This window comes from Pelophylax lessonae (genome assembly GCF_965119305.1).
Source record: "Pelophylax lessonae genome assembly, chromosome: 3".
Classification (NCBI taxonomy): Eukaryota; Metazoa; Chordata; class Amphibia; order Anura; family Ranidae; genus Pelophylax; species Pelophylax lessonae.
Genome location: NC_138770.1, coordinates 165708182 through 165723906, shown reverse-complemented (window position 1 = coordinate 165723906; position 15725 = coordinate 165708182). Strand labels below are relative to the sequence as shown.

General features: G+C 42.1%; 1 protein-coding gene across 2 annotated transcripts in view; it reads right to left on the bottom strand.

Moving 5' to 3' along the window:
- UGGT1 (UDP-glucose glycoprotein glucosyltransferase 1) overlaps nucleotides 1-15725 on the bottom strand; it is a gene marked incomplete at its 5' end in the record, with an annotated part of 158791 nt that overhangs the window by 131209 nt on the left and 11857 nt on the right. For both annotated transcript variants that reach the window (XM_082251306.1, XM_082251307.1), the window contains 6 exons: nucleotides 2535-2635; nucleotides 3477-3552; nucleotides 7116-7212; nucleotides 8634-8808; nucleotides 8947-9059; nucleotides 10852-10982. In XM_082251306.1, the coding sequence (XP_082107432.1) occupies nucleotides 2535-2635; nucleotides 3477-3552; nucleotides 7116-7212; nucleotides 8634-8808; nucleotides 8947-9059; nucleotides 10852-10982 (693 nt within the window). The remainder of the gene's footprint in view (nucleotides 1-2534; nucleotides 2636-3476; nucleotides 3553-7115; nucleotides 7213-8633; nucleotides 8809-8946; nucleotides 9060-10851; nucleotides 10983-15725) is intronic.

Here is a 15725-nt window from a genome sequence, read left to right as displayed (position 1 = left end):
GGATCTTCTTCCCATACCCGCTGTCCCAATTTAAAAAAACACAGCCGTGTGGGGCTCCACCCACCCAGCAGTGTCATTCATTTACATTTCTGTAAATGGGAGAACTACAACTACAACTACCATCAAGCATAGCTGCTGTTGGCTTGTAGTTCACAATGAAATACCAGGGCGCCGTTGAGCGCTCTAGGTAGTTCATTGATGCTCCCTGTCATTCAGTAACTGCTTGCCTATAGGAAGTATGGGAAGACAGCTACCCTGACAGTCTGCTGATCATGGGTGCAATGCTTTAAAGGTGCTTAATAAAAGAAATAATAAATGCCGACTTTTCTACCTGCAAAAAGATGTGCATATTATTTTCGTAAAGTCTCTTTTTTTTCTTTTTAAAACAAACCTGTTATACTTACCTCCACTGTGCAGTTGGTTTTGCATAGGGCAGTCTGGATCCTCCTCTTCTCGGGTCCCTGTTCACTGCCCCTGGCCCCTCACTCCTGTTGAGTGCCCCCACAGCAAGCATCTTGCTATGGGGGCACCCGAGCAGAGATGCAGCTCCGTGTGTCAATTCAGACATGGAGCTGCCGTTCGGCCTCGCCCCCTCTCTCTCCTGATTGGCTAACTGACTTTGATTGACAGCCGAGGGTGCCAATGGCGCTGCGGATGTGTCTCAGCCAATCAGGAGGGAGAGTCCCGGACGGCTGAGGGACTCGAGGACATCGCTGGATAGCGAGGGGGCTCAAGTAAGTATTAGAGTGTGCTGGGGAGGCTGCTGCACGCAGAAGGCTTTTTATCTTAATGCATAGAATGCATTAAGATAAAAAAAAAACCTTTTGACTTTACTGCTCCTTTAAGCTGGCAGCACTGATCAATGTATTGTGGTAGTGAGGAATTCTCCCCCTTGTAAGAATACAATAACTCAGTGGAAAAGATTCACCCATCCACACTGTTGTAACTCATGTCCATATAAACTAATGTTGGATAACCTAAAGCTGTATGGTTTGTGAACGCTCTTTTTATCATATTTGGGGGTATATGGGGATTACAGGGGAAAGAAGAAGAAGAAAAAAAGAGATCAGGGGGAAAAAAAAGGGGGGGGGGAACATACAGGCTAGCATCAGTCTCCAGTGGATTGGATGATAAAGTAAAATGGGTCTGATGGGAGTGGGTGCATACAATGGGGAAAATCATTTGATCCCCTGCAGGTTTTGCAACTTAGCCCACTTACAAACAAATGAAGGGTCTATACTGCTCATCATAGGTGTATTTTAAATGATAGAGACAGAATAACAACCTAAAATACAGAAAAAACACGAAACAAATGTTAAAAATGAAGTAGCAGTTCGGGGAGTAAAATAGGTATTTGATCCTCCAGCAAAACATGACTTAGTAATTGGTGGAGAAAGCCTTGTTGTCAAGCAGAGAGGTAAGACGTTTCTGGTAGTTGGAGACCAGGTTTTCACTAATCTCAGGAAGGATTTTGTCCCACTCTTCTTTACAGATCTTCTCTAAATCCTTGAGGTTTCTTGGCTGTCTCTTGGCAACTCAAAGTTTCAGCTCCCTCCATAAATTTTCTATAGGAATAAGGTCTGGAGACTGGCTAGGCCACTCCATGACCTTAATTTGCTTCTTCTTCATCCACTCCTTTGTTGCCTTGGCGGTATGTTTTGGAAGAAGAAAAATGCTGACTATGACCTTAAGAACACCATCCCTACAGTCAAGCACGGAGGTGGAAACCTAATGCTTTGGGGCAGTTTCTCTGCTAAAGGTACAGACTGACTTTGTCACATTAAGGGGACAATGGATGGGGCCATGTATTGTAAAATCTTGGATGAGAACCCTCTTCCCTCAGCCAGAACACTGAAGATGGGTCATTGATGGGTCTTTCAGCATGACAATGACCCAAAACATTCAACAAGGCAACAAAAAACTGACTCAAGAAGAAGCACAAGGTAATGGAGTGGCCTAGCCAGTCTCCGGACCTTAATATAAAAATTATGGAGGGAGCTGAAACTTCAAGTTGCCAAATGACAGCCAAGAAACCTTAAGGATTTAGAGAAGATCTGTAAAGAAGAGTGGACCAAAATCCCTCCTAAGATGTGTGCAAACCTTGTCACCAACTACAAGAAACTTCTTACCTCTGTGCTTGCCAACAAGGACAAGGGTTTCTTCACCAAGTACTAAGTCATGTTTTGCTTGGGGATCAAATACTTCTTTAAATTACTGAATTGCAACTCAATTTATACAATTTTTCTCAGGAGTGTTTCTGGATGTTTGGTTGATATTTTGTCCCTATCATTTAAAATGCACCTATGGTAAAAAATTATAGACCTTTCAATTCTTTGTAAGTGGGCAAACTTACAAATCTTGCAGGGGATGAAAACATCATGTTCCCCACTGTATGGGCACATATGAAGAACTAGTTAGATTTGGGGGTTTAGAGCTGGTATTTAGGAGAATTCTACAAGTTATGCCAGTGGATACATATATGTATTCAGACATTTTAACATAAGACACAATCATTTTAGTGCTGCTAGATATACCTTGTAACTCCCAGACTTTCAAAGGTGACATTTCATTGGTGCTTTCCACCAAATGTTTCCTCAGCTCTTTTAGTTGCTCTTTAAGCTCTGGGTATAGCTGTCTGTAAAAAAAAAAAAAAAAAAAAGTTTATTACCGACACTTATGAAAGGCTACTGGACTTCAGATGGACATGACTAATTATGATCTTTATGATCGAATATAAAAGTCAGATAAAGCAGCTTATATAAAAGATACACTTATTCAAGATACATATTTTAAAGTTGAACTCTAGGATAAGCAAATATTGTCTAAATACAAAAGGCGTGTGTATTCTTACTTAAAACCTGGTGTGGTTTGTGTATTTCTTCCAGATCTATGCAATAATCCAACGTGAAACGTTTGGCTTTGTACAAGAGTTTCCAGTAAAAAAGAGCAGTCACTGCTGCTCTCTCTCCTTGCGCATGGTCCTGGGCATGTCTCCACCCACTGCAGTAGTTTTCTGCAGGCAGCATATAGTGGGTGCAGCCTGTTGGGTCCCTTCGACAGCTCTGCTGTCCGCAAAGGTGTTGTACAGCCAAGTGAGGATGTCACTGCTACCTAACATCTGGGTTTACAAAAGGCATTTGCTGTACAGGAAGTGGATTTCATTATTTGTGGCTAATGAGTAATATATTTGAATAAAAGTTTTTGTGTCTGGAGTTCAGCTTTAAAGGAAAGAGGCTACAATTCATGGGCTGCCACTACAGATCTCTCCACACAAAAATGCCATTTGCCTGGCTGCCTTACTGATCCCCATGATTTAATAGCTTGATTCAGTGACCTTAAAAAATGTAGATGAGCAGTTCTGGCATTGACATTGAAAGTACAGAAGCCAAAGAAAGTCAGCAATAGCCCCTCACCTATATCTCTTCTATTCCACTCTTAACACTCTCATGTATAGCCTGTACTCTTAGTTCACTTACTTGAGCTTTCCAAACAGAAATCCTTGAACTTCATCTATGGTATCATCACTCACCACTGTGGCATTTACCCCATCCCCTAAAAGAAAGTTAGGAGAAATATAATATACAATTATTTTTAAAATGCATGCAAAGGTAAAGAACTTAACGAAGGGCATCATTTTCAAAGTTTTCAAGCAATGCAATATATTTAAGAGGTATCACCAGGAGTGGAAATTCCCTGTTGATTTCCCAGGGGACCCAGTGAACATAGCATTAGGTCCTGTCTAAATCTGTGTCAAGGTTTGCTAATAAAAGAACATTTATTTTCGGGTTGTGCTGGCTGTAGCTCCACACCAGACTGAAAACCAATTTATGGGCATTCCTACAGGAGAGACACAGCCAGCACTGAAACCATCACCCCTCTTCCTTGTGAAGCCCTCCATCTAATCTAGCAGCCTTACGCTTCTCTTTCTCTACCGCTCTGCCATCTTCCAGGTAAAAAAAAGTCTTCCTTGTACTAATAGAGACTGAGCCCAGACCTGGCCACCAGCTATTCTCTTGAGAAAGACCAGAGAAAAAGGCATATAGCTGACGGCTTGTGCAAGCTCTCCTCTGTCTATCCATTAGTCAGAATTATTTATATATTTGTCTTCTTGTACGTAGCGTGGTCAGACAACGGTGGGGATGCCCGGTCAACCTCGCTAGCTCAATACCCACTGCACGGATTTGAACTGGTCCAAATATTATTGTGCACTGGGTCCCCTGGGGAATTCAACAAGGATTTCCAACTTGTGGTGATACTTCTTCTTTAAAGCATGTTGTTCAGTTTTAGTTCTTACCTAATTTTTTTTCTCTGCTACCAAACCAGAAATGTGTCAGTCCACCCAAAAGCGATATTTCAGTTTTCAGTAAATGTATGAGGGCTGAGGGCCAATTTACACTGACTTGCGCTAACATTTATGGAAAATGCTTGTAAATTTCCATCCATTTTAGTCACGTTTTAATGCGCTCTGACATCCGTTGACATATATTTCGATGCCTGCTAACATACATTTTGACATCCGTTGGCATGCATGCTCAGCGTTGTGGTGTGAATAGGACACATTGGAAATTTTTGTTTTTCCGATATCCTTCCGTTATTCTGCATTTTAAGGCTGCGCTTAAAACGCAGATCAACGGACTGGTGAGAATTGGCCCCTAAACAAACTTTATGTGAAGTAAACAAAATGTACACTTCATGCACTTCAATGTCGGGTGGTGCAATGTACTGCACTTCCTGACACTTCATTTCGATTCGGACCGTTGCGCTGCGATAAAATGCAGCATGTCTGCATTTTAGCACAGCACTAGGCTGTGTTGCAGTGTGAATGGGAGACATAGGAAACAATTGGCCCTGAAGGCTTAAGCATATGACAAGTACTTATTGCTCATGAAAAAGATATAAGAAACTCATATGCTTTAGCAAAATTGGAAAGATAAACTGCGTTAATGTGTAAACAAACGTATATAAAGTTGCGCTAATAATAAATGTCCATATTGGATCAATTAATATCGAAAACAGTCAACAAGTGATGAAAAGGGATCCTTGATAGGAAAAACACCGCTGTTAATCACCTTAAAGTGGACTTAGGCAACACCACCGCCAGCAAAGGCTAAAATGCTCGCTTACCAGCTCTTATTGACCTCGTATTAGGAGGACAATGGCGCTTTTGGCTTCCCAGCTGGGGCCTTTATGTAGTCCAGGTCCTCTCATAACTCGATATCTCAAATGGTACCATAATAAGGACATCCCAAAACACAAAGAGCTTCACATAGTGTAAAATCGTTAACACTTTTATTAAATTATCAATTAGGATTGCACTTGCATGAAAGTCAAAATCGCTTCAAGAACAAAAATGCCGGCCAGCATGTAGAACACAGCCCGTCCTTCTGGGGTTGCATGTGGAGCGACGTGCTGACAATACCGCAATCATGCAACCTCTGAAGGACAGGCTGTGTTCTACATGCTGGCCGGCATGTTTGTTCTTAATGTTATTTTTACTTGCATACAATGTAAGTGCAATCTTAAATTATATTTTTATAAAAGTGTTAACGATTTTAAGCTTTGAGCTCTTTGTATTTTGGGATGTCCTTATGATGGTACCATTTGAGATATCGTTGTGTGGAGTAAGGAGAGGACACTGGACTACATAAAGGCCCCAGCTGGGTATTAAGCCAAAAGCAAGGTGTATTGAGGTAGGTGGCGCTGCCTGTATGTGGATGTAGGTATGGAATAAAAGGGAGGGGGGGGGTTTGCCCTCACACCCAAATGGTATATAAATATGATTAAAAAATCTTAATGCACATAATCAATAATAAAACAATAACAATGCAATAAAAGTGGTCAGTGTAAGTGATATAGAAGGATTAAATATAAAGTGCCGAAGTGAACAATAAATGTCTGGTTTAAAATGGGAAAATCCAGAACATGAAATAAATTCTACTAATAAAGATTATATAAATATAAATAAAAGGTGCTACAGTGCATATGTGCACATACAAGGTGCTAAAGTTTGGTATCTTAAAATGATCGATGAGTGATACCGTATATAAAATAAATAAATAATATAAGTGATGAGGTGAAACAGGTATAATTTATTTTTAGCGCAACTTTATAGATGTTTGTTTACACATTAGCGCAGCTTATCTTTCCATTTTTGATAAAGCATATGAGTTTCTTATATCTTTTCATGAGCAAGAAGTATGTGTTGTGTTAAGAGGGGCTCCAACTCCACTTTAAAAAATTAAAACTCACATAAGGTTTAACTAGCACCAAATTCTTGACCCTGACCAGAAGTTGGCTATATTAAATGATTGGTCTACCCAAACTAATGTTAATGGCAGATTCAGTATGTTGCTTGTGGAAACACTTGGTAAAATGCACAAAACTAAGTGTGGTATGATGCCATTCATTTTGAATCACACCTCAGTGCACCTTGCCAGAGCACGAATCACATGCATTTGGGCAGGTGTGAACTATCCAAAGGTTGTGGCGCACTATAATGACAAAAATGCTGCAGGTCCTTTGAAACCTAGTTTTTGGTAAACAGCAAAATAGCAGGTTAATGTGCGTGCTGTAAAGACTGAAAGACTCTGAATTCAACCTTGGGCTCCATGCACACTAGCGTTTTTTATAAGTACAAAGAATGCTAGAAAATAAACGCTGGATGAAAAAATGCTAATAGTGTTTTTGTGCTGGCTTGTAGTAGCATTTTATTAGCTTTTTTTTATAATACAAGAAAAAATGAGCATTTTAGTAGTATTAACAAATTTTTTTTTTCTGTTGGGAAAACGCTCCCAAAAAATCTACAATAGCAATTTTTTTTTGTTCGGCATGGACACATAGATAACCCTATTATCTTCTAGGAGCTGAAAAAAAATGCTCATAATAGCCTCTAGGAACTTAAAAATAAGCTAGTCTGCATGGATCCTAAAAGTTTCTTTAGATTTCTGCTAAAAAGAAATGAGCTCCAAGCAGTGACACGATGACTGAAAAAGAATGAGGATGTAAGCTAGGCATATGTGGTAGAGGAAAATTTGTGGAGCCAGCAAATGCAGAAGCAATGGTCAGAAGCCTCTCACAGGAAGTATAATCATTTTATAATCAGACTTTTTTGTTACCTTTAACTTGTGTGTCATCTTTAGCTTTATACTCCGTGCTTTTAATGGCCAGCTCCACACCATAACCAGAGAGGAAAACTTTCTCTGTCCCAGGATTCTGTGGAAACAAAAAGTATATATACATAACATCACAGGGGACATGTATGCTCAGATATTAAAATATTACGTCTGAGATTTAGCTTCAGTAAAGTTGTCTTTTAAATATAAAATATGTCAAATTAAAAGGGCACATGCTTTTCAACAAATACACGTGAGCATAGGATCAGAGAATATTCCAAAATTAAAATCTGTGGATAAAGTTTGCCTGCAGTAGACCAAAAAGAGATCAGTTCAGTTGGTTTCCAATAAAAAGAGTACAAGAGCAGAGGAGGTAAACAATAAGAACGGCAAGAATAAAAATGGAAAAAAGGTCCAGTTCAATCCGGTCAGTAAAAATATTTTATAATAATAATAATAATAATTTTAAAACTGGCTGCAGGGCAACAATGTAAGCACCCCCTGTGCTTTAATATGCATACTGTACCAAACAGTGACAAGAAGATTCAAAGGCGCAGGACAGAAAAATTATTTTGGAACAAACTAATTTCCAACAGTGTATGTGTAAAGTCCATTCACTACAAAATAAAATGTTAAAAGCAACTGATTTTTTCGAACGACCAACGAACGTTTGGGAATTTCTTACAAATATTCCCAAGACTTTTTGTTCAAAATTCTATCCATCTATGGCAAGCTTTAAAGAGGTTATAAACCTCCGATTTTTTTTTTTTTTTTTTTAAAACAAACACCTGAAGGAAAAACACATAATGAGCTAGTATGCATCGCATACTAGCTCATTATGAAATACTTACCTAAGAACGAAGCCCCCGCAGTGCCGACCGCTTACCTGTTCATGGGCGACATGTTCTGTCGTACTTCTTCCGTGTTTTCGGCAAACCGGCCATCTGATTGGCTGGAGCCGCAATGACGTCATTCCCGCGCATGCGCGCGGAAGCTGACGGTAACGGCACGGGGCTCTGAAGGAACGGCACGAGCGGCCGTTCCTTCAGAGCGCATGCGCCAGTGACGTCACTGGCTGCATGCAAAGTAAATATCTCCTAAACGGTGCATGTTTAGGAGATATTTACAGTACCTATAGGTAAGCCTTAATATAGGCTTACCTATAGGTAAAAATTGTAGAGGAGGGTTTACTTCCTCTTTAAGAGTTCCCTAAAGGAAAAATGAAAACTTTTAGGCCCTTAGGCAGGCTATACCTTATGCAATTTTATTTCCTTCAACCATGTGAAGGATGGGGGAATTCCCCCTGCAGGGTTATTGTGTTCCTTTCCCACCACCAGAATACAATGATCACTGCTGCCTGGCTATAGCCACCAGCGGTGATCGGGCAAAAAATAAATGGCAGGCTGGTTGTTCTGAAGTCGATCGATGAAGTGACTTCAGTACAACAGTCTGCCCTTAGACAGATCAATCGATCAGTCAATAGCAGCTTTAGGAATGCAGTGAAGAATAACAGAAACCTACCGAAACATAATGTCTTAGCACATATAAAATATTCCCTGCTCGAGACTCCTCTGAGAGATGCTGGTGAAACCCTGAAAAGCCTTCAGAGCCAATCTCAGAGTATAGAATTACCACTGGGCTCTCAGGTGAGGAACCAGGATACTGGTGATCTCCCTTGAACAAGAAAGGTTTTTGCCTGGACAAAGACAGATAAGGGTTAAAAAGTTAATGCAATGGTGGTTCACATATTTAAGCAAAGATTTTCAAATATGTTTCATGTCTTCTGTAAATGTATCTCTTTGTATTTTGTCTATATTTACAATAACATGAATACCTTTCCAGAGCTTCACTTAGAAGTGATGGCAGCTCACTAAGGTCACAGGTCTTCTTTCCATGGACCACAATGAAAGCTTTACAACTTGAGGGTGGGGACTCATCGACTGCAATCTGAAATCAAACAATAAATGTGCACAGAAATAGTTATTTACAGAAAATATGGCTGTAATTAAAGAATACGCTAACATAATATTGTTAAAATTTAAAATAAAGTGATCCTTGCTATTCCTATTTGCTACCACATAAAAATATTGTTGTGGGCTCTTTATTGCTCCCTCTCTTATGTCAGGTCTCTCCATCAGTCCCAAAATATAAAAGTTATAAAAACTATAAAAAATTCACTTTACCTTTAAAAGTGCATTACTGAAGAGTGTGCCCATGTGTTTTTACATCTGTCCGGATACAACAACATTGTTCACTTTCCAATTAGGAGGAATTGTATTTTCTAATGGCTGACAAGCTCACTGTCAGAGCATACACAGTCCCATGTAATGATGAAGGGTGTGGCTTATCTGACAATTTCCTTTCTTTGTCTTTAAGAAAGCCAAATGAACCATCCTGTTTTTACATGTTAATTGGTGGACTGGATTGGGCTTTGTTTCCATTTTCAATCAGTCCCATGATCCTCCACCATGGTCCCATAGATTGCTGGTGGGCACAGCCAAGCATGTACTCTTGCTGTCCCACCTACTAAAACTAAGCTTGACAAAAGGAAGTTGGGACAGCTACACGTTACCAGTAAGTAGTACTACGGTGGGTGGAACGGCACTGGAACCATGAACAACAAAAAAAAACACTACTGTACACCTAAATGATTAGTTACCTGCCAGCTAACGAAACCAATTCTTATCAAGAGATTACATTACTAGACTAAAGCCTGTAGGGACCAGAGTAGTTGGCAAAATGGCTTAGGCTACATTCACACTGGCGATTAGGGCTGGTGTGAATAGCAGTGGGAGGAATCAGAGATTCCTGCTGTGGCCGTTGGCCCTGTTCACTATAATGAAAGGTTGCTGGCATCCGCTGCTATTCGCGGCTTTCTGCACAGTCCAGCAGTACTCACAGCAGGTAATCGCTGGCTGTGCAGAGAGCCACGAATAGCTGCGGCCGTTGGGGACCTGTCATTATAATAAACGAGACCAGCAGCTGCAATCAGCCACTGAGACCTGCAGAAGGAACTGACATGCAATTCGCACTGGCCTTAATGGCCATGTGAATGTAGCCTTAAAGCAGAACTTGTTTTTACCCCTTCCAACCATGAAGCCTTTACCATTATTGTTTAAATTGCTCAATACATACGGTACTTTCAATCTGAAATCTATCCTGTGACATCATCAAGTCGTTCCTCTTCTCCTCTGGCAGCAGGTGGCCCTTCTAACTGGACTGAGTGATGCTCATGTCCAGGAGTGCCGTGAGCCCATGATGCGTGATGATGCCCCAGGGTTATGTCATTGACAACCTTGCATGTCATTGACAACCTTGATGAGGCCCCAGGGATGTGTCATCGACAACCTGGTTTGAATGACGCTGGCCATTAAATAACCTGGAACAGATACTGCAGCTAACTGTGGAGGGCTTTGCAGGATCGTGGAGAGGGTGAGTTGTCCCTACAGAACTTTTTTTTTTTTTTTTAAGTAGCGGGGAAGTGCTTGGAATAGAACCAGTAATAAAAAAGAAAGCAGAGTTCTTCTTTAAGAAGAAGATAACTCCCCCTACTCACTTTTTCTTACTAAATGGATGAAGAATGAATGTGTGCACTCTATCGTTGAAGCAAATGCATATTATTAAAAACACATTGGCTGGGCGCAAAAAAGAAACATCTGCAAGCACTTAAAACCCCTATCCTTGCCTAGGAAATTGCTTTCTTGTTGTGACTGACAGGGAAAACTCAGATGTTACAAACCTGTTGGAATGACTGTACAGTTGGCGAGTATAAGCGAAGAGACAGGGCAAACTTCAGAAGGTTCTGCTGGACTGGGGAAAGGTGGCGACTGGCACGAGTCATTAACAGGTTATAGTTAGCCGAGTCAGAGCCTGCAATAGGACAGAGATTCATTGCATATAGATTATTCCTCACACAAATATTTAGAATGCTTCAAAAATATTTTCCACTATTAGTAACTACAACAGAAAATGAACGATTCCAGCTCTGGTACGTCTTATTCCCATCTAAACTACAAGTTCAAAAAGAAAAAAATGCAAGTATTTATGGGGTTACTACGACTCCAAAAGTCAGACAGGAGTTCAATTCAAAAACCAGAAACTATGTGCAACCATCTGTACTCAACATTTTTTGTTCCTTAGGTTTTATTCATTTTTTTAAGAAAAAGTACAAAAGAGGTGCAGGACATTCCAATGTCTAAAAAAACATACTGGGATTGATTTACTAAAACTGAAGAGTACAAAATCTGGTGCAGCTGTGCATGGTAGCCAATCAGCTTCTAACTTCAGCTTATTCCATTAAGCTTTGACAAAAAACCTGGAAGCTGATTGGTTTCTATGCACAGCTGCACCAGATTTTGTACTTTCTAGTTTTAGTAAATCAACCTCATTGATTTAAAAAGCGCTAACATACAGTCTGTTATATAGGTTAACCTCCCTAGCGGTATTCCCGAGTGTGGCTCGGGGTTAAATTTCAGTGCCAAAAGCAGTAACCCCGAGCCACACTCGGGGTACCGCTAGGAAGATCGCTGGATCCTGGTAGAGGGGTTACTTACCTTGTCACTGGGATCCAGCGATGTATCCCGGCGGTGTGCGGCAGCGGATCTTCCTCCCGATGCTCTGTGTGCCCCATCTCCGTCTCCTGCGACATGACGTTCGCAGGAGGGTGGAACCGGCAGCAAATTCAAAAGTAAAATACACCAAACACACTGATACAATTCAAAATAAATTCACAGTTTGCCCCCCAGTGCCCTTTCCTGCAGTTTTACTGTACTTTTTATATATATATATATACAGGGCCGGTCCGAGGCGGGTGCTTAGGGTGCAGTGCGCCCAGGCGCCGCAAGGTGGGGGGCGCACTATCCTCTCCCGGCTGCAAGTCTCTCACTGCAGCCTCGCCTTTCACTGAAAAAATACATTGGTTATAGCTGCTCCGCCTCTCTGCTGCCTCCTCAGCCAATGGGAACACAGTGGACACGCCCCCTTCCCCAGCGCGCCTTGTTTGATATCTCAGCAGGAGATGCCGACCTGGAGAAGAGAGGAGAGGAGAGTACACTGCCTGCAGCCTTTATAGAAGAAGGTGAGCTGGGGAAAATAAACTAAATGTATTCTTGTCAGTGCTTCCCCTGCTGAGGAGGGGGGAGGGCTGTGTTTTCTCTTCCTGTCTCTGAGTCTGTTGTTTTTTCTGTGTGAGTAGCAGTGCACTGCTTCTGGAGGGAGGATATTCTCTAACCTTCTCCAATCTCTACTGCACCTCCCTACTCCATACCTGACCACCTCCCTCTCTTCTGCATTACCACATGCAATGTCTGTGAACTGCTGGAGCACTACAAGTACCAGCATGCCAGGAAATGGAGGCAGCAGCAGTGTGTTCAATCAGGCAGGCTGATAATTAGATGGAAAGTGCTGGTGTGTGTGTATACTGTGTGTATACTGTGTGTATGTATGTGTGTGTGTATACTGTGTGTGTATATACTGTGTGTATACTGTGTATAGTGTGTGTGTATATACTGTGTGTGTGTATATACTGTGTGTGTATATACTGTGTGTGTGTGTGTATACTGTGTGTATACTGTGTGTATGTGTGTGTATATACTGTGTGTATGTATACTGTGTGTGTGTGTGTATACTGTGTGTATGTATACTGTGTGTATGTATACTGTGTATACTGTGTGTATATACTGTGTGTATACTGTGTGTATGTATAGTGTGTGTATATACTGTGTGTATACTGTGTGTATGTATACTGTGTGTATGTGTGTGTATATACTGTGTGTATACTGTGTGTGTGTGTATACTGTGTGTGTATATACTGTGTGTATACTGTGTGTATGTGTGTGTATGTATACTGTGTGTATGTGTGTGTGTATATACTGTGTGTATGTATACTGTGTGTGTGTATGTGTGTGTATATACTGTGTGTGTATATACTGTGTGTGTATATACTGTGTGTGTATATACTGTGTGTATACTGTGTGTATGTGTGTGTGTATATACTGTGTGTGTGTATATACTGTGTGTATACTGTGTGTGTGTGTGTATACTGTGTGTGTGTGTATACTGTGTGTGTACTGTGTGTGTATACTGTGTGTGTGTATACGTGTATGTGTGTGTGTGTGTGTGTGTGTATATACTGTGTGTGTGTGTATATACTGTGTGTGTGTGTATACTGTGTGTGTGTATACGTGTATATACTGTGTGTTTGTGTACTGTGTGTGTTTGAGCTTTGGTTTGAGGTGCACACCCTAATGCCATAGGCTGCACACGCCTATGTTTGTAGTTGTGAGCTGAGGGAAGGGGCGACAGTGGGGGAGGAAGACAGGACAGAGGGAGATGCCAGGTGAGAGTTCCAGCTTTAAAAAGGCAAGCACATGACAATGACAGATGATCAGGTGAGGTGTGAGGTGTAAACATTGATGGGATGGATCGCTGAGTGTAGTATAGCAGCTGCCTCTCCTTACAATCTTCCTCTCTGTTACTGTAAGCAGGCTGGGGGCTGCTCAGAGACTTCCAGTCCAGCCCCTTTTTCCCATGCGGAGCTGAGGAGGAAGAAGTCTCATGGCATGTGTGTGAGTGTGACTCGGCCATGCGATCCCACAGCCTGAGCCTGCTGAAGTTTTAGTGTATGCTGGCAGTTTGTGACACTGATTAGCAGAGCCTGGGAGGGAGGCAGACTTTACCAGGGGACATATCTCAGTCCCACACTGACAGATGAATTAAAGTGCCTGCCTGTGTATGGGCTGATCACAGTGTGATCACTGGGTTTGATAAGTTACAGTCAGACCATGTAATGTACACTACACATACACTTCCATAACATGACGGTGATGTCACATTACCTTTATGGAAGTGTATGTGTAGTGTACATTACATGCTCTGACTGTAACTTAGACTGAAGTTTAATGCATAGTAAAACGTTTTAGGCTTATGGAAGTGTATGTGTACTAATAATGCGCATTGTACTGCACATTCACGAGCATATGGGGGGGCAGCAATTTTTATTTTGCCTAGGGGCCAAAAATCCTTGCACCAGCCCTGGAGAGGAGGAGCCATACAGAGGAAGCAATGGCTTTGCTCTCTACTGCAGCCGCCTACTTTCTCTGTACGGCTCCTCCTCTCACAGGCGGAGTGCATTTGATGTCACTCCGCCTGTGAGCCAGGACTATGGAGGCGCCGTTCTCACAGTGACATCCGCAGCCCCGCTGAGATGTCACACAAGAGCTTTACACCACAGAGCCCGGCACCACAGAGCCCGGCACACCACAGAGGAGCCAGGAATCAGGACAGGCAGCCAAGAATCAGGACCAGCAGCCAGACCCCAGGACCAGCAGCCAAGAATCAGGACCAGAAGCCAGCCCCAAGGCCCCAGCAGCCAGACCCCAGGACCAGCAGCCGGAATACAGGACCAGCAGCCTAGCCCCAAAAACCAGGACCAGCAGCCAGGAATCAGGAGGACCAGCAGCCAGACCCCAGGACCAGCAGGCCAGCCCCAGCAGCCAGACCTTAGGACCAGCAGCAAAGCCCCAGAAGCCAGGCCCCAGGACCAGCAGCCAGCCCCAGTACCCATTATTTAAGATAAGTGAAGTCTTCTAGTCTTGGGCCTGGGCATCAAAGTGCTATTAATATAATATTGTTTATTTTTCTATTGTTCGGTGACACTCTAATGTAGTCTCTCATCGGGGATGGAGGGGACTCTTTCTATCAGAGACTCTCCAATAGTCACAGAGAGGGCTTCTGTAAGATAAACCCCCCCTCCAGGTCCCATTAGACTCCGTTGTAGTCTCTAATGGGGCCTGGTGGGGGGTCTTTCTAACATAGACTTTAAAATGCACACAAAGATGACCTCTGTTCGAAAGACCCCCCTCCAGGTCCCATGATACAACCCCATTGTAGTCTCTAATGGGGCCTGGTGGAGGCTCTTTCTAACAGACTCTCTAACAGAGGCCCTCTCTGTGTTCCTTGGAGAGACCCCCTCCAGGTCCCATTAGGAAAGGGGAGGGGTTAGTAAGATGACCACGCCCACACAGGGGGCGCCATAAATATTTCTGCACCCAGGCGTCTGTTACCCTAGGATCGGCCCTGTATATATATATATATATATATATATATACACACACACACACACACACACACACACACACACACACTATGTATATATATATATATATATATATATATATATATATATATATATATATATATATATATATATATATATATATATATATATATATATATATATATATATATATATATATATATATATCTTTAACTTATTTATAGTTATTATATTATAATTTATGATTTTGTGTTTCAAACTTTATCATACCCCGAGATGTTCTAAAGAAGAACGCACAGAAAAAAAAATCATATGTAAATAGTTGGTTTGGGCTGCTCGCCCTTAACCGGTTGCCGACCGCCGCATGACTATATACTGCGGCGGACAGCCCCGGCCAGGCAGAGTGACGTAGGGGTACGTCACTTGCCTGTCACTGACTTGCGAGCCAATTGTGGCCGGGGAGCGCGCCCGCCCCGGCTCGTTCACTGACAAGTCAGTGCGTGTGACCGGCGGACCCGATCGTCCGCTGGTCAATCGCTCCGGTGAAGGGAGAAAGG